Below are 22,398 nucleotides of genomic sequence, written 5' to 3'. Positions count from 1 at the left end.
CCCGATATTTGAAACCCCTTTCCAGTCAGTGTCATTAGTAAAGTGACAGTGCATATTTTTAGCCCTGATCACTGTATTAGTGTCACTGGTTCCCCAAAAGTGTCAGTATTTTCACCACATCACAGTCCTGCTATAAGTCGTTGATCACTGCCATTACTATAAAAAAAAAATTACCCAGAGTTTGTAGACGCTATAACTTTTGCTCAAACCAATCAGAATACAGTAAAACCTTAGTTTGAGAGTAACTTGGTTTGAGAGCGTCTTGCAAGATGAGCAAAATGGTTTAATAACTTTTGCCTTGATATACAAGCGATGTCTTGATATAAGAGTAGCGTCATGTCACAACTGAGTATAAAAAAGAAAAGAGGCGCCTCTAAGTGTAGTAATATGGTTACATTTAAAGAAGGTACAACATTTAGCAACTTATTGCTACACTTAGAGGTGCCGCTCTTCTCTTTTATACCCTGTAAAAAAAATGCTTTGATATTCAAGTGCTTTGGATTACAAGCATGTTTCTGGAACGAATTATGCTCGCAAACCAAGGTTTTACTGTACGCTTATTAGGATACATAGCAGAATACATATTGACCTAAATTTATGATTAATTTTTTTATTGGATATGTTTTAAAGCAGAAAATAAAAATATTGTCAATCTTTTTTTATACCGAAAAAAAAACAAAAAAAAAAAAACGCAGAGGTGATCAAACACCACCAAAAGAAAGCTCTATTTGTGGTGGAAAGACAAGGACATACATTTTATTTGGGTACAGTGTTGCTCAATTGTCAGTAAAATAATGCAGTGTCAAATTTGCAAAAAAATGGACTGGTCATGAAGGGGGGGTAAATCTTCTGGAGGTCAAGTGGTAAAAGAGATACAACATAGAAAATATATTGCATTTAGTGCAGAGATGTACTGCATGTGTTTTTTTCCGCCCCAGACATACACTTTAAAGGTGATTAATTTTATATAGGTTAGGCTTTCAAAGGATCTTTAACCACTTGCTTACTGGGCACATATACCCCCCTCCTGCCCAGGTGAAATTTCAGCTTTCGGCACTGCATCGCTTTAACTAACAATTGCGCGGTCGTGCGACGTGGCTCCCAAACAAAATTGACGTCCTTTTTTCCCCACAAGTAGAGCTTTCTTTTGGTGGTATTTGATCGCCTGTGCGGTTTTTATTTTTTGCGCTATAAACAAAAAAGTGAGACAATTTTGAAAAAAATACAATATTTTTTTACTTCTCAGTTTAGGCCGATACGTATTCTTCTACATATTTTTGGTAAAAAAAAAAAAAAAAATCGCAATAAGCGACTGGTTTGCGCAAAAGTTATAGCGCTTACAAAATAGGGGACAGAATTATTTTTTTTTAATTATTTTTTTTTACTAGAAATGGCGGCGATCTGCGATTTTTAATGGGACTGCGACGTTATGGCAGACACATCGGACACTTTTGACACATTTTTGGCGCCATTCACATTTATACTGCGATCAGTGCTATAAATATGCACTAATTACAGTATAAATGTGACTGGCATTGAAGGGGTTAACACTAGGGGGTGAGGAAGGGGTTAAATGTATCCCTGCTTAGTGTTCTAACTGTAGGTGGAGGGGGGGTGACTGGGGGGGGGGGGGGGACGATCTGTGTCTCTATGTGCAAGAGACACAGATCCGTCTCCTCTCCAGAGACAGCACCGCTGTCTCTGTGTAAAACGGCAATGAGAGATGATCTCATATGTTTACATATGAGATCCTCTCTCATTGGCCGCACAGATCGCCTCGCGAACGGCCACTCTGATTGGCCGTTCGCGGCGATCTGTAATTGGCTGTGTCCGAGGGACACGGCCAACACAGATTTTCCCCGCAGCGCGCTCTGCAGCGCGCGCGGGGACCGCCCTAAGGGGCGGACGTCAATTGACGGCAGTTTGGAGATTGGGATCCGCACTGTAGCCGTCAATTGACGGCAGGCGGATCCCAAGTGGTTAAAGCCCAATCTGGACAAAAAAGCCTGTTACTCACCGGATCCTCCTAACCACTGGCAAACAGCACACCTCCACATTCCATCAATGAACTGTTCCTGGCGTCCTCACATCTAGACCGGGGCTCAGATTCAGATAGGAGATACGACGGCGTATCTCCTGATACGCCGTCGTATCTCTAAGGCCGGCCGGTCGTATCTATGCGACTGATTCATAGAATCAGGTTCCGCATAGATATGCCTAAGATCCGACAGGTGTAAGTGACTTACACCGTCGGATCTTAGGCTGAAATTCCAGGCCGGCCGCTAGGTGGCACTTCCGTGTCTTTTACGCGTCGAATATGCTAATGAGCATTTACGCCGATTCTTTTATGTCGCTTGCGTTCGGCTTTTTCCGGCGTATAGTTACCCCTGCTATGTGAGGCGTATCCTATGTTAAGTATGGCCGTCGTTCCCGCGCCGAGTTTTGAATTTTTACGTTGTTTACGTTTTACGTTGATTCAGAATACGGCCGGACGCAAGTTACGCTAACGCCGAAACCAATGATGTCCTAGCGACATCATTTGGAGCAATGCACGCTGGGAAAAATCGCGGACGGCGCATGCGCTGTTGGATCGGCGCAGGGACGCGCCTGATTTAAATTGTAGATGCCCCCTAGCCGCGGAATTTTAATTCCGCCGGGGGATTTACGATACGCCGCCGCAAGTTTTGAGGTAAGTGCTTTCTGAATACAGCACTAGCCTCTAAAACTTGCGCCGGCAGATCGTAAATCAGATAGATTACCCCTGTATTTATTGGCGTATAACACTCACTTTTTTACCCTGAAAATAGAGGGTAAACTGTGCCTGCGTGTTATACGCAGGGGGCTGTGAAAAGTTTTTTTCCTGAACCTTCCCTCTTAAAGTTAGAGTCGGTTCACACATAGGCGGCACGACTTCGGGGGGGGACTCTGCAAGTCGTCCTGAGGACGACTTCAGAGGCGATTCGCAAAACGACTTCTGTATAGAAGTCAATGTAGATCGCCCAGAGCCGCCCCCGAAATACTACAGGAACCTTTTTTCTAAGTCGGAGCGACTTGCGTCGCTCCTATTAGAACGGTTCCATAGCATTGCATGGGACGCGACACGTCAGGCGGCTGAGCCGCCTGTCGTGTCACCCCAGTGTGAACCGGGTCTGAGGGTGCGTGTTATACGCCGATAAATGCGGTAAATCTCCCTTCATTTCTCCCCTAGACAAAAACCAACAATTAACCTTTGCAGTGCAGGCACAGCCCCACTGCCAGGGAAAAGTTTTAAATTTGAAGTTTATGTAATACCTAAGCATGACCTTCTCATATTTGCCTGCCTTGGTCTGTTTTAAATACAATTTGAAGCATTTTGTTATATCTGTTTAATAAGTGCAAAAAATACCTGTTTATCTGCCAGAAATGCACAGTTTTTTTTGTGGACTGAGTGCTGTCAACCCTGCCCAGTGTCTTTTGCTAAACTACCTACTAGCTTTCCACAACTTGAGAACTAATTATTCTGTAGTCCAAGATAAGAACTGGGAGATAGTGTAGCAAGTGAGTGGAGGACACAGGACAGCTCTGGCTTTGCTGAGAAAATCAGCAGCTTTTTTTTTTTTTTTTTTACTTGCAGGGTCTTTGAAGCGGAACTTCAGTCTTTTTTTCTTTAACTTTCCATCTATTAAATCTTCTGCCCTTTTAACTTTGAATGGTAAATCTTTTTTTTTTCTGCCAGTAAATTCTACAGCTCAGTTCCTGTTTGTCTGGTAAAAAGCCTAGGCTTATGACATCATGCACAGCTCTCTCTCACTCTTGTGAGTTTGCCAGGAAGGGAGGGGGGGTATGAGTCATAAGAGGGCCAATGAGAGCTGCAGAGCTGGAGGTGTGCTTCTGTGTTTGTGTAAATCCAGGAAGTGAACAGGAATCAGCTTCAGCTGCCCACAGTTAAAATGGTTGCAGACAGACTCAGTCGAGGGAGATTTCTGTAGCATATTTGGCAAGTACAGAATCACAGTATATATAAAATAATATGCAAAGTGGTTGGAGAGAAGCTTCAGAATAGCCAAGATGTTTTTATTACAAATTATGTGAGCAGACTGCAGTTCCTCTTTAAGATGACAAAGAATGAGAAATTTGCATGTATTAATATTTACTGCACTTTGTTTTATTTTGCGTTGACATATGCTTTAAGTCAATAGTAATTGTTACTTTACCTCTTCTGCAGAGTGTACTGGTGTCTCCTTGCCCAGGGACATGTTTATAAATGCCTCACATGATGACTGGAGCACTCTATCCTGAACCTGAAGGTGGTTTTCCATTTCCTCAAGTGATAGTAAGCCAGCCTAAAGGCACAGAAGTTGGGAGACATCGTAAGAAGGCACAATGTTGAAATTTACAGAGCCCCATATCTGCAAGACAATATGGGATAGACTAAAACTGGCGCACACCAGAATGTGGCACAGCTGTGCATAGTAACCAATCAGCTTCTAGAACCATAACAGATCAATGATGTGTAGTGTCTTTTTTTCGCTACTCAATAGTGAATAGATATATCTTCCAAAACAAACAGTGGTTAACTTGCAGCAACAACTGGTAGTGTTTACAAAACAGCAAAATAGAGAATGTGTGGAATAGGTTATTGCTCAAAGTCTATATAGCACTATAAAATATGTGGTCAAATACTGGTAATAGGCTGCTTTGTCATCCGGACGGAGAGGCACCATTAGAGTGTGTAGGAGGAATTGTTTATGCAGGTGGAGACATCTTATATCGTACTGCCCATAATATTCAGTTTGGAGGTGAGAGTTCTGGGAGACCAGATTGACGTTTCTGTGTGTATTATTACAATCCCCCCCCCCCTCCTCTTTTGGATTGGTGGACATCTCTTCTCTTTTAGCAGCCATTGAATGTCACTTCACTTATGGACTTTATTTTATGCTTTGATATTTGTTTGATTGCCACCTCACCTATGGACTTTATTTTATGTTTTGATATTTGATTTAATTCACGCCTTTTCCACTATTTGGTATTACTATTTTGCTATTACAAGTATTTGACCACATATTTTATAGTGCTATATAGACTTTGCGCAATAACCTATTCCACACATAACAGATCAATGCCAAGTCCGCAAAGTCAGTCTCCCAAGTTTACACTCTGTATTCTGGTGCTGTCAGAAATAGAGCACATCTCGCCCCAATACTTGGGGCCTGGTGATCATGTGATTGCTATGCATATCAATATGATTCATAACAGCTTTTCTTCCTTTGCCAGTGACCTGAGATCGGCTCAGAGCTATCACATGGTACCTAGGCCAATTACAGCACCCTGTACTATGTGATTAGCTGTAGCCAAACACAGATCACTAGTATTCACAGCTGTTATGAACTTAACCCATTCATGACAGTTGAAAGCATTGCTGGTACAATGATCTTCATTGTACCAGCAATCAAAGTGTTAAAAAATTAAATAAATCCCTGATCAGCCCAGAGTAGTATATTTTTATATTTATTTAATTTCTTAATTTTCCATTTTTTTTTTACTAATTTCAAAAAACTTGCCATGTCCCTTACTAAATGCCTCAGACTATCTGCTTTCCAAAAGGGGTAATTTGGGGGGTATTTGTATGCTGCTGACATTTTAAGGGTCTCAAGGAATGACTGATCAATTTTCAATTATATATATATTACATACACACACACACACACCATATTTTGTGGATTATTATTATTACAATAGAGGATTTATTTAGCGCCAACAAATGTCTCAGCCGTCCGAGATTCTCCCTCCTGATTAGCTGAGACACAGCAGTGGTGCCATTGGCTCCCACTGCTGTCAATCAAAGTCAGGTAGCTAATCAGTAGAGAGGGGGCGGGGCGTTGTGCCTGAATGGAAACAAGAAGCTGTGACTTCTTGTTTCCATAATAAATTGTTTGCTGTGGGGTCACGCAACAGGAGAGACCAGAGAAAAGGCGGATTCGGTCTGCTCTGTGCAAATCCACTGCAACAAAGCAGGCAAGTATAACATTTTTTTTTTTTTCTATAAAAATAACAAACAACAAGACTTTACAATCACTTTAAACTCACTGTAACAGGATAACAACTGTGTATGTAAGAATTTAATTCTTAAAAACCCACCAAGGTGACATTTCAAAGAAAGTGTTAAAGCGGAGATCCCCCAAAAATTGAACTTCCGCTTTTCTCCCACTTCCGGCGATACATTCCGCGGCGATCTACGCCATGTCCAGCCCCTCCTCCGCCCCCTTGCTGTCTTCTGGGAGACACTCATGTCCCAGAAGACAGCAGGGACCAGTGAGGATGCGCAGCGCAACTCGTGCAGTAAGGAACCAAGCTGTGAAGCCTCAAGGCTTCACTTCCTGATTCCCTTACTGAAGATGCCGGCGCCTGCACCCGGAACTGAGGGACAGATCGGGTGAGGACATTGCGGGCGCCCTGGTCAGAGAACTGTCCTAATATTAAAAGTGAGCAGCTGCAGTATTTGTAGCTGCTGACTTTAAAAACATTTTTTTTTTCGCCAGAACTCAGCTTTAAGTACCAAACCATACAAATAATATAAATATATGGGACAAAGTGTAATTGCACATCGAAATAAAACATGTACTTGTGATCTAACCTGTAATCTTGCTTCAAGAGTCTGTACCATTAGAAGATGATTTTCATGATATTGACTTTCAGTGATTTTCTCATCTCTGGCATCAACCTGAAATAATAATAAAAAAAAAAAAAAATGATTTTTGTACTCGTCAAAATGTATATGTTTTTATTTTATGCAGTCCAGTCCAGCCCAGAATAACCCCTCCAAATACCAGCGTGCTTCTATTTTGTAGCAAAGCAGTACCAAGAACATGACCATAATCACATAGGGGTGGGCCCTGTGTTTAACGTACTTCAACAAAAGGATTTTAGGATGAGTACAAAAAATATTTTTTTTCTCCCATTCATTGATGGACACAGGAAGACTTTAGCCTTCAGGACATACAAAAGCAGTCCAATTTAGGGGTGGGCAACACAGCAAACAAACGCTGACAAGCCCATAAAAGTGACAATGAACTGTTGAAAAAAATAAATTAAACCCAAAGATGACATCAGATGAGGCTGTAACATCCAATTGGCAGAACTAGAGAATGCCTGAACAGGAGACCATGTAGCAGCCCTGCAAACCTGAAGAATAGTAGCTTGATGCTGAAAAAGCTCAGGAAGCACTTATAGATCTAGCAAAGTGTGCCTTGAGAGAGAGAGAGAGAGAGAGAGCTGGAAGCTGATCCTTGAGACCATATGCTTGAAAAATATTATGCTCGAGTCACCTAGAGAAGAAGAAGTCAGTGCACACTTATGGGAGCTATCCAGAATTACAATAAGGGAAATGAGTCTTCCTGAAAAAAGCAAGACTATTACAACCCAAGCCTCATACAGTCAGTGGAGGAAAATTTGGTGAACTGGGGCCGAACAGTAGGATGGATGGAGCTATATTCCTGGTTGAGGTGATAGGTAGAAATTCAAAGGTGGGACTTTAATTGAGGCATGCACCCCAGGAGATTAACAATGACAATTGAATATGGCAGGTAACTGATCCAGTAGAACTAAACATATAACATGAAAGCATTGCATGACAACAATTAACAGTCAGTTATTTAATAATGTAAAAATATAACAGATACAATAATAACACAATAACCCTGGTACAATAGTCAAAGAATTTGACATTGCATAAATTCCAACAATTCATAGTATCAATAATAAAGATAAAACAACATGATTAGTTCATACTAGAAACAATAAAAAGAAGCCAATTCATTGGAGCGCGTCTCCATAGTATATAAATATATCTTGATTATGCAATATCAAATTCTTTGACTATTGTACCAGGGTTATCATGTTATTATTGTATCTTTACTCCAAACCACTGCCCATTGGAAACCAGCGTAGAGAATATTTCTATCCCAATGCATACCTCTAGCGTGGATCATTCTTACTTTTGGGGGAAGGGGGTGTTAGGGTAAAGACTTCATCTGGAATCCGATTATTGCAGTCCTAGCTTTCTGAACAATTTGGAGGAAAATCTCCTGCTAAGGTAGTTTTTACGCATATGTGTTGTAGGACAAGTAGATGGTAAGAGATGATGGGATATCTTCATCATTATGTGGAACTTTATTTTCGTAAAAGCAAAACAAATAAAATAATAGTTAAAAAAATAAAAAATAAATCATTATATATATATTGTAGAACCGTCAACACTAATGGATGCCACCCCTTGGTGGAGAATACAAAATGAAGACACACAGAACCATCCCTAAGGCTGGGTACACACTGGTGCACTGTGTGAGATCACATATGATTCACCCCACACTGCTGTGCAAATCACATGCAATGGCTGTGCGATGCAAATTCAGCCATACAGATTACAGTATATGGCTGAATTTGCATCGCATTCGAAATGATATCGAGCGGGACCCTTTTTTGGTCCACACCAGAATAGGATCGCATGGGTGTTTACACCCAATGCGATCCGATTCATGTCCGAATCTATTGGGATATGCAAACCAATCTGGGGGTGTAATTAACTTTGTATTGACACTCCCAGCTGTTCATATAAGGCAGTGTGAACTGCCTGCAAGTCAGGTGTGATGTGGGAACAAACCGTGGATTCGCAGGGCTTCCTACATCGCACCAATGTGAACCGAGCCTCAATCGCAAACCTCTTCAGGCATACACCAGAACAACCTTATGCAGCTCTTGGATTCATGATTCTACTTGTGCTAGTAAGCTGGAATTCCAGTTTTAGTATTCAACATTTCGTTTACATACACTAAAGTCAGTATTTGTGTGATAGTGCCCCCTGGGCTTTGAGGGTCCAGAAGGGCACCTACTCAAACCGCTTGCCAATCGTATATTGTACATATACAATAGCAAGGTGGCTCTCCTGCGCTAAATCACGTACCTAGTATGCGATTCAGCACTTCTGCGCCACCGGGCGGCCTGCTTCCGCAGTGATTAGACACAGTGGGAGCTGAATGGCGGCTCGATGTTGCTTCAGTGCACTGACAGAATGGTGGTCTGCCTATGTAAACAAGGCACATTGCCATTCTGTCACTAGAGAAGACACGGATCCTGTGTCTCTGATAAGCAGAGGCACCAATCCATGCCTTCTCCTAGTACAAACACTTCCACCCCAGTAGAGCTGCACAATTAATAGTTTAAAAATCGTGATCTCGATTCAACTCCCCTGACGATCTCCAATGCAGAGTTGCAGATTCTTTCATATAACAAGTGGAGAGATTTAATCTGCTCACTGGCTGTCAAAAGAAAAAATCTGGGCAGTCTGCCAAGTACTTAACAGGAAACATTCTAACTAATGCTTCCTTCTTAGATCAAAGGGATAAACTTCTGTGTGTGTAAAGAAAAAAATCCAGGCAGTCTGCCAAACTTGTAACAACATGAAACATTGGGCCAAATCCTCAAAAGGGATACGCAGGCGGAACTGCTGTTCAGCCTGCGTATCCCTGTGCCTATCTTTGGAACTGATCCTCAGAAGGATTTTTCCAAAGATAGGCAGAAGATCCGACATCTGTAAGAGACTTACACTGTCGGATCTTAGGATGCAGTACCGCATCCGCCGCTGGGGGCATTTCGAGTCGAAATGCAGCTTTGCGTATGCAAATGAGGACTTACGGAGATCCACAAAGCTTTTCAGCTTTGTGTTTTCTGCGTAAGTTTATGTTTGCATACGTAAAATTAGTTCTGCTTTTACAAAGTGTAAACTAGTAACACCTTGTAAAAACAGATCTTTTTTTCGATCGCCGCGTTTTTTTTTTAAATTTTTAAATTTTTTTCCCAGCGCGTAACTTTTTTTTTACCCGACGCAACTTTATTGTCCCGTCGCAATCCACAAAGCCCGACGTAATGTAATTTCACGCGCTGCCCGTCGGGAAAATGATGTCACAAGCATGCGCAGTACGGCCGGCGCGGGAGCGCGCCTCATTTAAATTGTCATCGCCCCCTGCAGAAGAGGACCGCCTTGCGCCGGAGACATTTAAGTTACACGGCCTGAAATTTCTAGGTAAGTGCTTTGTGGATCAGGCACTTAGGTAGAAATTTTAAGTCAGTGTAACTTAAATGGGAAAAAATAAGTTAGGCAGGATTTTTGAGGATTTGGCCCATTGTAACTAACTTCCTTTTTGGAACAAATGTCTGTGTAAATGCAGGAAGTTTAACCACTTAAAAGTCCAAATCTTTTTCTGACACTTGTTAAAAATATTTTTTTGCTAGAAAATGACTTGGAACCCCCAAACATTATATATATTTTAGCAGAGATCCTATGGAATAAAATGGCAATTGCTGCAATATTTTATGTCACACTGTATTTGCCTAGCGGTCTTTTAAATGCAATTTTTTGGGCAAAAATACACTTCAATGAATAAAAAAAAAAAAAAAAAAAGAAACAATGAAGTAAGACAATTTTTTTTTGTTTTAATGTGAAAGATGATGTTACGCCACGAGAATCGTGATCTATCTTCTAAGCAAAAAAAATTGTGATTCTCATTTTAGTCAGAATCGTGCAGCTCTACACCACAGTAGTAAAGCCCATGTCAGGCACACACTTAACACTTTGATCGCCCCTGATGTTAGCCCCTTCCCTTCCAATGTCATTTGTAAAAGTGCATATTTTTTTTAGCACTGATCACTGTATTGGTGTCACTGGTCCCCAAAAAGTTAGTGTCCCGACTGCCCCAATATCGCAGTCCCGCTATAAGTCACTGATCGTCGCCATCATTGGTAAAATATATATATATATATATATCCCATAGTTTGTAGACGCTATAACTTTTGCGCAAACAAATCAATATACACTTATTGGGATTTTTGTTAGCAAAGATATGGAGCAGAATACATGTTGGCCTAAATGTATGAAGAAATTCAATTTTTTTTTTTTTTTTCATTGGATTTGCTTTATAACAAAGTAAAAAAAAAATGTTTCTTTCAAAATTGAAAAATGATGTTTAGCTATGGAAAGACTGTTGAACATGATCTTTCCTTTAATCGAACACAGGGACGATAAAACATTCTTAATATTTTGTACAGAATTTTCAATTCAAGCTTTTATTAAGCATTGACAGAAGCAGGCAAATTTTTTTTACTGGTATCTTTGATCTACATTTTTATTTTTTTCAGTAATACATACCACTTTCTTTTCTTCTTAGAGAAAGACATTTCACCTTATGTAATATTTACATTGGCTGTTGAACTAAACGCTTACTTCACCACACGTGTTGTAACTGTACCCATTATCTACCAATCCTGCACATTGTTTCCGTGTTTGTCTTTCACACTACACTAGATACATGACAGCAGCAGTTACTGCAGAGGATAATGCTTACTGTGGAGATACTATCTACAGAACACTGTGCAATATACCCTGCCCACAGGCAAATCTGTTAAACTAAGTGGTGGAAAGGTAATGCGATATTGTGATAAACCAAGACAAGGGGCCAGATTCTCGTAGAACTCCGGCGGCGTAACGTATGGTGTTTACGTTACACCGCCGCAAGTTTTCAGCGTAAGTGCCTGATTCACAAAACACTTACCTGTAAACTTGCGGCGGTGTATCGTAAAGATGTCCGGCGCAAGCCCGCCTAATTCAAATGGGGCGTGTACCATTTAAATTAGGCGCGCTCCCGCGCCGAACGTTCTGCGCATGCTCCGTTCGCAATTTTCCTGACGTGCTTTGCGCGAAATTACGGCGCCCCAAAGTGTTTGTGAATGGCGACGTGCGTAACGTACTTACGGCGAAAATTTTTTTTTTAACATGGCTGGTGTAAAGTTGAGCAATCTTTTTCATTGCTTAACTTTACACCAGCCATGTTAAAGTATGGCCGTCGTTCCCGCTTCGAATTTAAAAAAAATTGCGACGGGAAAAAAATGACGTTACGCACGCGAGTAGGTTCGTGGATCGCCGTAAATGCTAATTTGCATACCCGACGCTGGAAAACGACGCAAACTCCACCCAGCAGCGGCCGAAGTATTGCAGCCTAAGATCCGAAGGCGTACGAAGCCGTAAGCCTGTCGGATCTTAGCCAAAAGCAGTCGTATCTTGTTTGTGAATCACAAACTAAGATACGACGCGGCAAATTTGAAAATACGCCGGAGTATCAGCAGATACTCCGGCGTATTTGTTCTGTGAATCTGGCCCAATGTTCTTTAGAAGGAAATGGCATCCCAAAAAGTATACCCATTGAAAATATTATAGGACTCAGGGGCCAATTGTAAAAGTAAAATTGTCACAAGCCTGAGTAAATAAATGGATAGAGGCATTATATTCTAGACCAGAAGCTCAAGTACGAGTAAATGAGATAGAAAATATATAAAGTCTTGCTACCTAAAAGCATACGTAAATCAAAAATGCTCTAATCAACCCCAAATTAGTGAAACATAGGAATATTAAGTGCAAGATAGCCAAATAAATCAAAAGTGGCTAAATAGAAATGCTGAAAAATCCGTAGACATTAAATAAATGAAACTGTAATGTCCAAAAATGAAGTAATAAAAAATAAAATAAAAAATTAAGTCCATCCATATGCATAGACAAAATAAAAAACTGTCCACCCGTGCAAACTTCTTAAAGTGGAGTTTCCATCCTAAAATTTTTTTTTTTTTTTTAATTATTGTGCTCATTAGACCTAAAAAAAAAATATATATATATATTTTTTACTCATCTGGAAATGCCTGTTGCTATGCGGTCCCACAAAATCTGCCTTTGGATTCTAGGATTCTAGGATTCTGACATCATCTCTCTCTAATGCTCCTGGAAAATGTGTGTCATCATTTCCCAGGATGCAGTGCGCTACCCAATTATCACTCCCCATCCAAGACTTCCAGGAAGTAAGTGCTTGTGGGCTTCACAATGCCCACAAGCAAAATGACAACGGCGTGGACATAGTTTTATAAACTTTCTTTTTTGAATATCTACGCGGATCGGCGGCGGATTGTAAAATAGTAAGTGACCGGATTTATATTATAAAAACGCATGAAGAAAGGACATACATTTAAAAAATGCTAATTTTGGTTGGAACCCCGCTTTAACATCGATTGGTGAATACAGGTTTACCAGAAAAACATGATCCCCCACGACAGAGGATAAGCAAAAGCATGCAATTATGACAGCCTGTGTTCCAAGCGCCTCAAACCTGCTTCACCGCTGATCAGATTCCTCTCATGGTCACACCAGGGGGGGTAGTGAGAGCACACACAAAGGGGGGGTAGTGAGAGCACACACACCAGGGGGGGTAGTGAGAGCACACACACCAGGGGGGGTAGTGAGAGCACACACACCAGGGGGGGTAGTGAGAGCACACACACCAGGGGGGGGTAGAGAGAGCACACACACCAGGGGGGGTAGTGAGAGCACACACACCAGGGGGGGTAGTGAGAGCACACACCAGGGGGGGGTAGTGAGAGCACACACCAGGGGGGGGGTAGTGAGAGCACACACCAGGGGGGGGGTAGTGAGAGCACACACCAGGGGGGGGTAGTGAGAGCACACACCAGGGGGGGGGGGGGAGAGCACACACCAGGGGGGGGTAGTGAGAGCACACACCAGGGGGGGGTAGTGAGAGCACACACCAGGGGGGGAGTAGTGAGAGCACACACCAGGGAGGGTAGGGAGAGCACACACCAGGGGGGTAGGGAGAGCACACACCAGGGGGGGTAGGGAGAGCACACACCAGGGGGGGGCGGGGGGGGTAGGGAGAGCACACACCAGGGGGGGAGGGAGAGCACACAAAGGGGGGGCGGGGGGTAGGGAGAGCACACACACCAGGGCGATCTTCCTACTTTTCAGCAAACACCTGGCACTTCTATGCTATACTGTATGCATGGTGCCTGCAAGCTAAGCCAATGAATCATTAGGTGATTTTTACCTTCAGCCTCAGGCACACTCGTTTGGCAGGCAGCCTCTGCTCACAGCTACTGTCGGTGTCCCAAGTTCTCCAGGCAGGCACGATCTCGGAGCTCAGCGAATCCCGATTCCCGCCCACTCAATAGCAGCAGAAGCCGAGAGGCTCTACCCCTGGGATGGTCCTTAGCCTTGTTAGAGAGCAGCAGGGAAACTGCTGATGAGCGAGGTACAGTAGGGGGAGGTGCAGGTGGCGGAAATGCGGACAGTGGACAGCAAGTGAAATTTTTCCGTAATGCAGCCGGGGACAAGAGCACGGCGGGACAGGCAGCAAGTATGCCCAATGCGGGCTAGGGGGGCAGCAGCTGCTTTGGGCCCCCAACAGTGACAGGGCCCAGGGCACTTGGCCCATTTGCCCTGCGGTAAAAACGGCCCTGCACAGGAGAGTCGCTGCTTCCACTTTTATGCTTGACAAAGCCCTCCAGGTTTTGCAAGCTGGTTCAATTTCTTAGCTCAGTTTCTTTTTCCACGAGTAAATGGGAGCCCGTTGTGACCATTTGGGACACGACAGGGATGTCCACTCTCTTCATTGTTGTTCGTGCTATCTCTAGAACCCTTCCTCACAATGATCCAGGCAAATCAAGACATCCAGGGCAAGAACATATGATATCTGCATTTGCAGATAATATTATGAATGAATGAATGAAAAACTTATAAAGCGCGGCGCATGCGAACTGAATCGCTTCTGGGCGCTAGTTGTTCGTGTCTCATGACATCAAAAGAGCAGAGTTTTGATCTGTCTTCTGAAAGTCAGGTGGTTTTCCTCCAACCGAATGCTGGTTGGTAAAGCGTTCCATAGTCTAGGACCCTGAAAAGCAAACCTTCTTTCTCCTTTGGACTTGTATTTGGTTTTTGGTACCTGTTATACCTGAAGAGTTCCACATGTACTGGCACTTTAAGGCTGGCTCCACCCAGCAGTGATGACAAGGGTCAAGGGGCATAGTAGCCATCTTAGAGAGACCACATGTAGAAAGCAGAGATATGTAATGTCCTGAGATGCATGTTGCAGTGTACCTCCTGTACTGAATAAACATCCATTGTTCCAGCCCAGAGTCTTGTGTCCCTCACAACACAGAGGATATAACAGTGGCGACGAGAATGGGATTTACAAAGTGTCTATCAGTCTGAGAGAGAGACAAAGACATTGTGGATTGTCACCTGGATAAAAGCAATCACAGATCCCAGCAGGAAAATGTCATTAATCGGGACATTAAGTGAGTTTGATGGAGAACAGACATCCTGGAGTTCCTGGGTTGAGAGACTGGAACAGTATTTCAGTGCAAATGCCATCACAGACAACAGGCAAGTAGCAGTGTTTCTGACAGTGGTTGGGGCCAAGACATATGACACTCTTAGAGATCTGCTTTCCCCTGTAAAACCAGCAGCTAAGACATTGGCAGAGCTGCTGACACTGCTAGAGGATCACTTCCAGCCTAAACCATTAGAAATTGCAGAAAGATTTCGCTTCTATCAGAGGCAGCAACAGACAGGTGAAGAGATTAAAGCTTATGTGCTCGCCCTTCGCAGACTAGCCTCGACCTGTTCTTTTGGGGACTACCTACCTACTGCACTGAGAGATAAGTTTGTTATGGGACTGAATTGTGAGTCAACACAAAAGAGACTGTTAACAGAGAAAGACCTTACCCTTACAAAGGCAATTGAAATAGCTTCAGTGATGGAAATGGCTGTGAAAGATACAGAGGAATTGAACCCCCAGAGCAGAAGGGAAGAGGTGAAGCAGGAAGTTTTCAGAACAGCAGTCAAGCCAACTGCTGCAAACTGGAAATACAGACCCCCACCAAGCCGAGAGTCAGCTTGCCACCGTTGTGGGAATACAGACCATGATTACAAAGTCTGCCGGTTTAAGGATCAGACCTGTCATAATTGCGGTAGGACCGGCCATCTGAAACGAGTTTGCCGTAGCAAGAAGGTGCAAGATAAACAACCTCTGAACCCCAAGACTAAGACATATATGGTGGGAAGATATACTGAGTCAGAGGATGAGCAAGTGCTCCACAGGTTAGACATACATCATATGCATTCAGCACCCTCCGCAATGACTGTAGATGTAACCGTTGAGGGAAAGAAACTCAAGATGGATGTAGACACAGGAGCAGCAGTTTCAGTTATCACCCAGAAACAATGGAGACAACTTCAGACCCGAAAAACTGTCCGCCCAACACCAATCAAACTGCAGACATACTCAAAGCAGATACTCCACCCACTGGGTTACGCAAAAGTACAGGTATTGTACAAGGGTCAGACAAAGAGACTGCCATTATATATCCTAGAAAATGGGGGACCCCCTCTCTTTGGGAGAGACTGGATTGCTCACTTTGGGATGCCAGACATCGCCATAAGTCCCTGTAACACCGTTACCATTCCATTAGGAGATAATGAGGGATGGGTGGTGTCCCTGAAGCAGCGGTTCCCAAAGATTTTTGATGACCAGTTGGGAAAAATAAAGCATGACTGTGTGAGACTCAAGCTGAAACCCAACGCTCAGCCTAAGTTCTTCAAAGCTCGGACAGTGCCTTTCGCACTCCGAGCAGGTGTGGAAGCAGAACTAAGTCGGCTGGAGGAACAAGGTGTCATCTCAAAGGTAGAGCACAGCGAGTGGGCATCACCAGTTGTACCGGTAAAGAAATCGAATGGGGACTTGCGCATTTGTGGTGATTTCCGCATGGCACTGAACTCTCAACTGGAAATAGACCAGTATCCCCTACCCAGAGTAGATGACATTTTTGCCTCTCTTGCAGGAGGTCAAAAGTTCACCAAGCTTGATCTCAAACAAGATTTTGGTCGGTGGATCGCAGAACGCAATTCGAATTGTGAGGTTCTATCTTGTCGCAAAGATATTGCGGAGCCTTCCCATGGATGCACTTATGTGTCAGGCAGAGTGCTTTAAATGCAATTCTGTCTTTTACTGGCAGCCAGTGAAGGGTTCTCAACGAAGGTGAGATTGATTCCCATTTTTTTTCCCAGTCACCAGTCTGGCGGCCGTATTCTGAACGACTTGCAGACGGGAGATTTGGTACTTTGGGAGTCCAAGGTACAGGGCGTTAGCATAGTCCAGTCTGGAATTCACGATTGTTCCCACCACGACTGCTACGTCTTCTTTGGGGATAAATGGAATAAGTCTGCGTAGTAGGCGCAACAGATGGTGCGCTCCGCTGACTACTGACCCTATTTGTGCGTCCATTGTCATGAAGGTGTCGAAGATGACCCCGAGACTTTTGACTTTGGAGCTAGGGGTGATGATTTGGCCCAGAATGGGCAGGGGTGTCCAGGTTGTTGCCAGTTGACTCTTTCGGCTGGCGTGAAACATAAGGAGTTCTGTTTTTGAACTGTTGAGTTTAAGATAACTCTTTGTCATCCAGTTTTCTATCAAAGAGAGACATTTCTCTAAACTGGGATGATGATCCTTTTTGTTGCAGATGCGAAAATACAGTTGCGTATCGTCTGCATAAGAGTGATAGAGTAGTTCTTGGCTACTGATAATATCAAAGAGAGGGCGAAGATAGATGTTGAAAAGCACCGGTGACAGGGGGGATCCTTGGGGGACTCCACATGACACCGTGCGCTTTTCCGACGTGAAAGAACCCAATTTAACTGTTTGTGATCGGTTTTCAAGAAAGGAAGAAAACCATGGTAAATCACCTTCTGCTACCTTGGCTAGTCGCATCAGTAACAGTTTGTGGTCTACCGTGTCAAAGGCTGCGCTTAGGTCCAGCAGAACCAGGAGACAAGATTCTCCTTCGTCTGCGGCCTCGAGGGCATCGTCCCATATTTTGAGTAAGGCCGTTTCTGTCCCGTGTCCGGGACGGAAGCCTGATTGTAATGGATCCAGTAGATTGTGGGTATCTAGATGCTGTTGCAGCTGTTGTACCACTACTTTCTCCATTATCTTGGAGAGAACATTTAGGCCTGTTATGGGACGGCGGTGAGTTGGGTCCTTGGGATCCAGGTTAGGTTTTTTCAAGATGGGCTGGATTGTGCCCTCTTTCAACAGGGATGGCACTGTGCCTTCCTTAAATGACTGGTTTATAAGCTGTGTGATGGGTGGTGCCAGGATGTCGGCACATTCCTTCAGCAGTTTGGTGGGGATGATATCATTGGGCGATGTGCTGTTCCGCAAAGCACCAATGATATTTTTTGTGGTATCGATGGAGATCGGTTCCAGAGTGAACTTTGTTGATTGTAGAGCGTTTCTGTGGGTGTTTTGTGGTTGATTGACGGTGGGGTTGAGGGGGGTATTGTTTTGCAAGATGCTTTCCCGGATTCTTTCAATTTTGTTGATGAAGAAATCCGATAGTTCATTACAGAACTCTTGGGTGTCTGAGTTGGGGACTTCAAGACATCCTGGATTCATGGTCTGGGTGACCATCTTGAAGAGTTCGCGGGGGCGGTTTAGGGCGCTGTTAATCGCCATAGAAAAATGATGTTTCTTGGCTTTGAAGATTTCTTTATGATATCGTGTTGTTATTGCCTTGTAGATGATGAGGTTATCCTCTGCAGGGCTTCTTTTCCAGGCGGCTTCCGCCCTTCTGCGCTCTTGCTTCAGAAGCGACAGCTGGTTGTTGAACCAGCCAGACTTTCTTTTTCGGATGCAGGCTTTGCGTTTCGGTGCTACTAAATCGGCTGACTGTAGCAGGGCTGCGTTTATGGCATCCAGTGTATCTGCGGCTGTTTGATGTGGATGGATTGTTTTGATTCTGTTTCCCAAGGTAGATTTAAAGCGTTCCGAATGGAGCTTCTTCTGAGATCTAGCCCAGTGTATTGTCACCGGCTTGGGTGCTTTTATCACTGGGGGAATTTTGGAGATTATGAAATTGATTGCATGGTGGTCTGTCCATGGCAAAGGTTCATTTTCTAAAATGCTTATTTTCAGATTTTGTCTGAAAATTAGGTCGAGTGTGTGACCTGAAGCATGTGTTGGCCCGCGTATAAGTTGCTGTAGCCCTAATCCCTCCAGGTGATCGATGCAGGCGTCTGCAATGGGATCCTGTGAGGAGTTGGCCCACAGATTAAAGTCCCCGAGCAGCAAAAGGTGTTTGCTGTTAAGGGTATAAGTGGATATAAACTCCGTTAAAGATGGCAAAAACTGCGATTTTGGCCCAGGTGGCCTATAGCAGAGGAGAATGTGAACAGTCTCCTGGGGGGAAGTTTGAAGTTGAAGAGTAAGGGTTTCCATGAATGGAAGAGGATTTTGAAGGGCTGGCTTAGTGATTGTAATGTGATTCTTGTGGATCACCGCCAGGCCTCCTCCTCTTTGCCCTATTCTGTTTTCCGTTATAATGCGATAGTTTTCTGGCACCAATTCTCCGAGAATGGTGTTGCAGTCGTCTGAGAGCCAGCTTTCTGTAATAAAGAGGCAGTCTAGATCGTTTTGTAGTAAGAAATCGTGGATTTCTAATCGGTGTTTTACTGCCGATCTTGTGTTGATCAAAGCACATGATATGTGCTTGAGCTGGGTTAAATAGTTTACATTTTTGATGGTCGATCGTCGATCGAATCTCAAAAGTTGCTCTATTTTTAAGGCCTTTTTGGTGACGGCTGGTAATGCTGTTGCAAATTGTCTCAGACCCCGAATAGAGTCCGCAGAGTATCGCAGATTAGCCATTGTCGCCAGTCACATTGTCGTCAGTCTTTCCTAATTGCGGCGGCCGCGAATGAGGCCTGGTCTGGCGCGGATGCGGGAAGAGCCGCGAGACGCCGGACGTGATGGGTGGAAGACTGTCCAAGTGAGCCGTCACTCGTTGAGTCTTCTCTCCCCGATTGGTCCAGAGGAAGGCGAAAAACCCCAGGCGTGCTGTGCCAATCTGCAGCGATCGGGGGAAAAAATTCCTTCCTGACCCCTTAACGGCGATCGGTGCAACCCTGGATCAATTGACTAGGGGGGTGTGGGGGGTCTTAGTCCTGTTTTTTTGAGCTGTGTCTGCAGCACCTGAGAGCTGGGAGGACCCTGCCTGGCTGCACTATCCCTGGGGAGAGCCGACTCGTTTGAGAGCGTCCTGCTCTCACTATCCCTGGGGTGAGCAGACTAAGATGAGAGCGTCTGCTGCACCGCTGAATCTAAATAGCAAGAGTTCCAACTTTATTAGCTGCAAGCTTGTTCTGGATCAGTGATTGAAAAAAAAATAATGAAGACTCCTGTCTTACCTTCTGTTTCAAACTCCTAGTTTTTAACTCCGGCACTTTTGATCAAAGAATGCACTTCTGATCAGAGAGTCCACATGTGAAGCCACCATCATTGGGAGCCATCATGGATTATGTTCCATGTACCTAATCCAAGAGAGACACTGCCTAATAATTTAATGGAACTGAAAAGATATGGGGAGATCTCAAACTTGTGTCCTCTTAGGGGAGAGTAGGACCCTTAAACTCCTGTACTTTTTTAAATGGAAACAGAAGGGCTTGAAATATCTAGGCATAAACGTATCTGCATCAGCAATGGATTTATATCCGAATAATTATCTACCTCTCCTCAATAAAATCAAGCTTGATCTAAATAGTTATCCTGCCGATAGGCATTCCTGACTGGGCAGGATAAATGTGATTAAAATGGTGACTCTTCTGAGGGGGGGGGGGTCTCTTGAAGGGATGGGAGCACAAATTAAATTAACTTATCCCTGAGGCAATAAAGCATAACGTTATAGATTATGTACATTCTACCTCAATAGACATGAGGTTAAAATAAATGAATTACAAACTGTTAACCAGGTAGTATTATGTCCCAGCCAAATTACATAAGATCAATTCAACACTGCCTTCTGATTGTTGGAGAGAATGTGAGGGCGCGGAATTGTATGTCCATATTTGGTGGCATTGCCCAATGATTCAGCTATACTGGAAAAAAAGTCTTAAACATAAAGGGGTTGTAAAGGAAAAACATTTTTTTCATAATGAGCATCCTTTACCTGCAGACATTCCTCTTTTCACTTCCTCATTGTTTGTTTTTGCTCAGAAGTTGCTCTATTTCTTCTCTGTTCTGTTCACTTCCTGCTTGTTTGATTGTTACTCACCACAGTGAAGGAATGCTTTACTGCGGTGGTCAGTGACGTGCTCGCCCCCTCCTGGGAACTACATCTGTGCGGCAGGACGCTCTCTATGTGTTAGAGACTTCAAGGAGGTGTGAATTACTGGGCGTGCCGCAATGCATACTGGGAAATGTAGTTCTTACATGAACGAGCGCCGCAAACCAGGACGTGAATGAGAGAACAGAAACTAGAACGCCGGAGGTGCTATAGATGAAGGAATTTAATAGGTCATTACTCGTTTTTTAACAGAATCATTACACTATTCTGTCTGTCTACCTTACAGACATTAATTTTTTTTTTCCTTTACAACTCCTTTAAGATGATTAGTAAGTCTGAAATTGGGCAAGACCTTGGCAATGCTTACTTCATGCTACAAACGAGACAAGAAAAAAAATACAAAAAGCCCATCATTACATTTTTGCTGAATGCAGAAAAATATTGATCCCAAAATATTGGAAATCAAGGAAAATACCAACTATGTTGGAATGGCTTAGAGAGGTAGACATAACAAGATTAAAGTGGTTGTAGACCCTTGTACAACCACTTTTCCCTACAGGTAAGCCTATAATAAGGCTTACCTTTAGGTACTGGAAATATCTCCTAAACCTCTACGGTTTAGGAGAGTCACCATATACGCTGGCGCCGACATAATCAGCGCATGCGCACTGAAGAAAGTTCACGATCCGTGACGTTTCTATAGTGCTTGTGACGTCACGCGACTCCGGCCAATAGCAGAGCCGGAGTCCACGGCCCCCTGAAGGAAGTAGGGGTTGAAGATAAATGCGATTAGAGAGAGGGGACAACACTGACATCACAGGCTTATTCTGCAGGCAAGTGGCACATAATGGGCTAGTATGTGATGCATACTAGTCCATTATGCTTTTACCTTGCAGGGAACAAAGAGGAAGTAAAACCCATCAGGGTTTACTTCCTCTTTAACCACTTAAGACCCGGACCTTTAGGCAGCTAAAGGACCCGGCCAGTTTTTGCGATTCGGCACTGCGCCGCTTTAACTGACAATTGCGCGGTCGTGCGACGTGGCTCCCAAACAAAATTGGCATCCTTTTTTCCCACAAATAGAGCTTTCCTTTGGTGGTATTTGATCACCTCTGCGGTTTTTATTTTTTGCGCTATAAACAAATAAAAATTCTATATTTTTTACTTTTTTCTATAATAAATATCCCCCAAAAATATATAAAACATTATTTTTTTTCCTCAGTTTAGGCCGATACGTATTCTTCTACCTATTTTTGGTAAAAAAAAAATCGCAATAAGCATTTATCGATTGGTTTGCGCAAAATTTATAGCGTTTACAAAAAAGGGGATAGTTTTATTGCATTTTTATTAATTATTATTTTTTTTACAACTAATGGCGGCGATCAGCGATTTTTTTCGTGACTGCGACATTAT

The 22,398-nt window shown here is 43.4% G+C and overlaps 1 protein-coding gene across 2 annotated transcripts in view; it reads right to left on the bottom strand.

The window, feature by feature from the left end:
• FANCB (FA complementation group B) overlaps nt 1-22,398 on the bottom strand; it is a 63,834-nt gene that overhangs the window by 14,275 nt on the left and 27,161 nt on the right. For both annotated transcript variants that reach the window (XM_040338675.1, XM_040338676.1), the window contains exons 4-5: nt 6,614-6,700; nt 4,194-4,322 (exon numbers count right to left, since the gene is read on the bottom strand). In XM_040338675.1, the coding sequence (XP_040194609.1) occupies nt 4,194-4,322; nt 6,614-6,700 (216 nt within the window). The remainder of the gene's footprint in view (nt 1-4,193; nt 4,323-6,613; nt 6,701-22,398) is intronic.

This window comes from Rana temporaria, chromosome 2 (assembly GCF_905171775.1).
Source record: "Rana temporaria chromosome 2, aRanTem1.1, whole genome shotgun sequence".
Lineage (NCBI taxonomy): Eukaryota > Metazoa > Chordata > Amphibia > Anura > Ranidae > Rana > Rana temporaria.
This window is presented reverse-complemented; position numbering and strand designations above follow the sequence as displayed.